Source organism: Solanum tuberosum, unplaced genomic scaffold (assembly GCF_000226075.1).
Source record: "Solanum tuberosum cultivar DM 1-3 516 R44 unplaced genomic scaffold, SolTub_3.0 scf00101, whole genome shotgun sequence".
NCBI classification, from domain to species: domain Eukaryota; kingdom Viridiplantae; phylum Streptophyta; class Magnoliopsida; order Solanales; family Solanaceae; genus Solanum; species Solanum tuberosum.
In genome coordinates, this window is record NW_006239029.1 from 975,228 (window position 1) to 981,469 (window position 6,242).

Below are 6,242 nucleotides of genomic sequence, written 5' to 3' on the forward strand. Positions count from 1 at the left end.
CCCCCCCCCCCCCGAAAAAGGGAGGGAGGAGGGATGAGAAGAAAAGAGTTTTAAAGTAATTTTAAAAGCGACCCAAGAAATATGAAATTTTAAAATGAATAACAATTGGCTTAAATAATGAAACCCTTACAATTTGGGATGAACATGCTCAGGAGGAATAAGACGAACTTGCAACAAGTGCTCAAATAATAGATAGTTATGCATGGTATCCGCAACCACTTTAGCAACCTGCAATAGTCCAAAAACCCAAGACAACGATTAATGGAAAGATAATGACCAGATGGATTCTCTAAATATGGATGCATAAACTAAATTACTCAGGAATAGGAACAACCTCAGGGGACTCAAATTCTATGAAGCCAAAATGCTTTGATTTTCCTGTCTGTCATGAGGAAAAGACGCAAGAAAAAAAAAGAAAATAAGAAAAGAATCAAAAGATTACCACATAGAGAGATAATAAGAAAAGTAAAAGTGTATTATGGACTTAGAAAATTGAAGGATATATCCAACCCAAAGCCCTTTACTGCAGAAGCCATATTGTTGGAAATTATGGATAGTGTTCTTGACACGCCTAAACTACAAGAATTTCTAATAATTTCCAACAATTGGACCACAATTTAAATACTTTGAAGATATATATCACAATCTTTACATGGAACTTTACAAGTCCAGAGCATCTGTTAGCTTCACCGAAGACAGACTACAACATCCCATAAGGAATGGAAGAAATATATCTATTCTATTTTTTAAAGAAGAATATATCTGGTGAAGGCGTGCTTTTTATTGGAAAATGTGGCTGGAAATAGTGAACATTAATATTCACATGCAGAATCATACTGTAGTAAAGCTCCACGGCATATCATATTCTAAATTCTACAGTCACTGCAGCTATCCGTTTTTAAATACCATGACTAATCATAGATGATTAAAAAAATTGCCATCACTTTTAGGTACTTGAGTGAGCCCATACCAACCAGCTTGGATCTTTCTGAGTCTTAAGTTGTCAGATTACAAGTTGCGTGGACTCTTCACTTTCAATGCCACACCCGTGTCGGGTTCTCCAAAAATACACTACTTTTGGAGAATCCGACACGCACCCGCTGCCATTTTTGAAGAGTCCGAGCAACATAGGTCAGATTGTGACCACAAGCATTTGATGAAAGTAGGTCAAGAAGACAAAACCAGACAAAGATGGAACTACACTGATTAAATTAAAGATAAGACATCAGTTGGAGTATTCACCTTTTTATTCCTTGCAAGTCTAAGCCTCTTAATTGTACCAAATTGCTTAAAGAAACCTAAAGACAACAACAGCAGAAAATGGCACAACGAAAGTTATTTAACTTTGTAGTGTTACAAAGTGATGCAAAAGCTAAAAAGGCTTAGAAAGGGGACGTAAAAACTGAATGTGAGAAATGCAAACCTTCCATTTCATTCTCATAAAATCCATGTGGAATCCTTCCAATATACAATATTGTCGATTTACTTTCCCGTACTTCAGTATCCGGGAGTTTTCTAGCCGGCCCACCTTCCAATGGCTATTACATATAAGGAAAAAAATTCAGAAAAAGCAGGCAATCACAAAAAAAAGGTCATCTTCTTTCTTCTTTTCTTATACAGCAGAGCTGCTGATTGACTACAGTAAAGATACCATAGTTTGCTACAGAAGAGAAAGGAACGACACGGAATGTAGTTTTTATAAGATCCAAACAAGAAACAACTCATACTCTTGTATGTGGAGAATAATTAAGCATGAATTGATACTTGTTGGCTGAACTTTACATACCAACATTGCCACATCTATTGACGCGTGACCCATGCTTAGTGACACTTAAAACCAGCTACTCCCTTTGTTCCAATCAATGTGACATAGTTTGACTCGACATGAAGTCTAAGAAAGAAAGGAGGACTTTGAATTTTATGGTTTTTAACTTTTAAAGCTATGACATTTGTGTGGCTATAAGTCTTTTGATACTTGTGGTCTTAAACATGCCATATCATTTTTTGCTTTCCTTCTAAAAAAAATGACATAACATTTGTGAGGCTATAGAAGCTTCTCGTTAAGGGAAGTTCATATTTAATTTATTTTGAAATATAGAATATGAGAAGTTCATATTTAATTTATTTTCAAATATAGAATATGTCATCTTATTGTATGACCTAATAAAGAAATAGTGTCCAACATAAATAGGAACTGAGGGAGTACTAATTTTGAATTAATGTATGTTGAAATGTTTTAGTTATCTATTTCTTTTCAAAAGTAAGATTTACGTTATTCTAAAGATGTTTCAGTTATCTATTTAGTTTTCCATTATTATCTCCAAATGTTTTTAAATCAGGAATCTCTCATGAGAGTTTCAGACCAAAATTCACATGGCATCACTCTTGTAAAAAACTAAAATATTTCAAGTACTACATAGTATCTTCTTTTTTTTAAAATAATGGTGTCCATGTCAGCTTGTGGCAAGTACTCCACCTTATCTGCAACTACATCTTTTTGTTTTAGATCATGAAGCACTAGTAGAGAGCCAGGAAACTACCTTTCTTTTACAAATGTTCTAAAGTCAACAATTCTATCTCAATTGTAAGATGAAGAATTTACATGCTTTGCCAGGATATTATATGCATATAGGCTACTAATATTAGAACTGACCTATAAGTATTTAAGAATGGTGGCTAGTTTCATCAAATGTCTGGGAATCTATTAGCCAACAAAACATTTACTCCATGTTTTTTCTTTAAGTTCCCTTTCGTGTCCTACATAGCAAAGATCTTCTAAACGATCTCCAACAACCAAATAGATAGAAAGAGTTTTCAACCATCACAACACACATTGAGTCATTTCAAACATATATACCAAAAAGACAAACTAACATGTAACATGAAAGAAACTAAAAACAACAACAACAAACCCAGTATAATCCCACAAGTGAGGTCGGGAGAGGGTAGAGCGCATGCAGACCTTACCCCTACCTTGAGAAGGTAGAGAGGCGGTTTCCTATAGACCCTTAGGCTCAAAGAGGGAAAGATAGAAACTAAAAACATGAATGGAAAAATTGTTCTCAACGGTTCTCTCATTCTAAGAACTTCTTGAGGATTGAGGAGCTTTACTAACTTTAATATGCCAGAAACATACCAAAAAGTCAGGAGCTTTGTCTTTAGAAACAGAAGAAGCAGAGAATTCGCTAGCACCCTTCTTCAACTTCTTAGTTATGCTTTTCTTCCTCCCTTTGGCACCCATCTCTGTCAAAACAATCTTGGTAGACACAAAAGAAAACTCATTACTTACTCAGGAAGTACTACATATTGACTATTTTGGACCCATTTATCACATGGGTAGCAAGTAAAAATGCAAATTACCTGTAAAACTACTAACAAAATGACAAACGAGACACTATTATTTAGATAGGTAGCCAGAAAAATGCAAATTCTGCCTAGATGAAAAATCCTTAGTCTACCTAAAGTTTTTATTAGAAATACTACGAATCACAAATTTGGACCTATTTATCGAATGGGTAGCGAGTAAAAATGCAAATTCACATGTAAAAATCTTAAACTAAGAAAAAAGAGCCACTATTTAATTGAGTCGAGGATGTATAAGAAACCGACTCTTTATCTCCCAAGGTATGGGTAAGGTTACCCTGCCTAGCCCCAACTTGTTGGTTGAAAAAAGAGCCACTATTAGGTAGCCAGAAAAATGCAAATTATACCTAGATAAAAATCCTTGATCAACCTAAAAAGATTCATGAGTTACATTACAAATACTACGAACAAATTCAGAACTATTTATCAAATGGGCAGCCAGTAAAACTTCAAATTAACATGTAGAAATCTCAAACTTCAACTTCGATATAGCAAAGTCTGGACACCACTCAAACTCGTCCGCACTCTGTCTCGCGGACACCCCACACTAACGTGATACATAAATTTTGGAGGGGTTTAGATGATCATTTTGTAACAAAATTACAGTTTTCAAGTCCACAGTGGAGTCAAATTGAAATGTCTATATATGCATACTCAAAGATGAAGTGTTTGCATGACAATTGAAACCGAGTTTGAGTGTCTTTTTATGTATTCTGACTTCAAATAAACGCGTAAAAACCATAAACAACTACGAAAAAAACAGCCAAAATTATTCAAATTGATAACGAAAAGAATAACATAAACCTAACTAATTTATAAAAACACAGCTAGAATTGCTCTATACATTGCAATTATAGAGAAGTATGGATGAAACTAATTACCAGAATTTACGAAGCTGAAGAAAAAGCTGCCGGCCGCCGGAAAAAGAGATACAGAGGAGGAGCAAAGCGAAAAGTGCGGTCACAGGAATATGGGCAAACCTATGTTGTTGAGTTTTATGTGAAATAGAAAAAGTGGGTATGGGCTTTATGAATTTAAATTCTATTGGGCTTATGAATGTGATATTGGGTCCAGAGTCGTAAAACGGGCCTAAACGACGAGCAAACACAAACGTGGAGTAAAAAATTGTATAAAATAACAAATTATTAATTCAAATTAAATGTTATAATCATAGTTTCATTTAATTGTAATCCTTAGCAAACATTTGTCATTCGTCTCTCTCCCCGGAGAATCTCGCTCGTCACTCTCCCTAATCTCGCTCATCTCTTTCCCTCGCCTCTCTCACTTATACAAACACAAATGTATAAATTGTGTTTGTGTTTGTATAAAGCGAGAGAAAACTGTATATACAAATACATGTATTTTCGTCCTATACACTTATAATTATACAAATACAGATCTTCCCCTACCAGTTCTCTTTTGTCTTTCTCTCTTTCTCGTTTTATACAAACACAAATTATACAAATTACAATGTATAATTTTTGTTGTATAAAGCAAGAGAGAAATTTGATATACAAATATTTTATTTCGATTCAATTGTATATAAATTCAAAGTTTATGCAGATATACAAACACAATCATTGATACATATACATAATAGTTACATATATACAATTATCTAATTGATATACATATACAATCGATGAGCTTTTATACAATCGAATGCCTGCTTGCGATTTATACAAATCTGATGTTCTATAGCAAACATAAAATTTGTTATGGAGCGCAATTATGCAAACTATAGCTATAGTATACAAATATGATTTTTATGTTTGCTAAACCTAAAATATACTCTTTAAATTACATAAGTAATGAACGAGCTCATAGAAGAAGGGGGGACAAAAACTAGAGGTGGCAATTAGACGGGTTGGGTTGAGTTTGAGTGGGTCATAATGGGTTAAGAGAACAATCGGGTGAAGACTCAATCCAACCCAAATTTGCTTTAGGTTAAAAAGAGTTAGGTCAAAACGGGTTAGGTAATAAGTTATATAACGGGTCAAGACCCAACCCAATCTAATTTTTACTAATTGTTTTATTTGTTCTTTTAAACTATTTTCGTACCTAACAAAAATATTTTTTTCTTTATTATGGCTTTATATAACGTATCAAATTGAAAAACAAGTTTTTTAAAAATATTTTGACAAGATTTCTCATGAGCCAATTCAGGTCAGATATCAACCAAGTTTTCAATGAGTTGAAATGTGTTGGGTTGAAAAGGGTTGAGCTAATGAATCATGAGCTGGTCAACAACTCGCCCAAACTTAAACGGGTTTGATGGACTGAGCGGGTTAAGTTTGATTTTGCCACCCCTAGCAAAAACCATGCTTTCAAACACGTAACCCAATCCGGTCCAAAAATTGTCTGAAATGTGAGAGTAACCTATTGAGTTGTCATTCATTCTCCAAATGAGATGGGATCAAGTCTTTAGGTTATTTAAGTAGGTTGAGTGACAAATCGATCAGAGAACGATGCCATCACACCAAATCGGTAGTTTAACGAAATAAGACTTTTTGTTGTTATCTAATAATGAATTTAACGATACGATGTAATAAAATCTAAGTATAAATCAAGTCAAACATTATATTTAGTAGGCTTTTGGCCATGCGATATCATATCACGATATGGTATCGTGAGATAAAATCAGCGTTTGGACATGCGATTTTACGCTGATTTCATCTCATGATTCCATATCATGAGAGGTGATATCATATTCTCCAAAAACCATGATATGATCATGATTTGAGATATTTTAATACAACAATTGATCCATGAGTTTATATTTTATTAAAACAACCCCACATTTATATCTACTAACCATTTGTTTCATATGTAAATAAAATTTATAATCACATCATTACTTTTTAAAATTTATTATTCTC

The 6,242-nt window shown here is 33.8% G+C and overlaps 1 protein-coding gene and 1 non-coding gene across 2 annotated transcripts in view; one reads left to right on the forward strand and one right to left on the reverse strand.

Moving 5' to 3' along the window:
* Positions 1-4,344, reverse strand: part of LOC102584284 (uncharacterized RNA-binding protein C1827.05c-like) — a 7,027-nt gene extending 2,683 nt beyond the window's left edge. The window contains exons 1-6 of the mRNA XM_006348996.2: positions 4,245-4,344; positions 3,137-3,256; positions 1,424-1,538; positions 1,243-1,298; positions 335-382; positions 131-228 (exon numbers count right to left, since the gene is read on the reverse strand). Coding sequence (XP_006349058.1) covers positions 131-228; positions 335-382; positions 1,243-1,298; positions 1,424-1,538; positions 3,137-3,241 — 422 coding nt within the window. The 5' untranslated portion in view covers positions 3,242-3,256; positions 4,245-4,344. The remainder of the gene's footprint in view (positions 1-130; positions 229-334; positions 383-1,242; positions 1,299-1,423; positions 1,539-3,136; positions 3,257-4,244) is intronic.
* Positions 1,045-1,099, forward strand: MIR5303C (microRNA MIR5303c). Its single transcript, NR_130351.1, has one exon. It is a non-coding gene; the product is annotated as a microRNA MIR5303c (primary transcript).
* Positions 4,345-6,242: the final 1,898 nt, after the last annotated feature.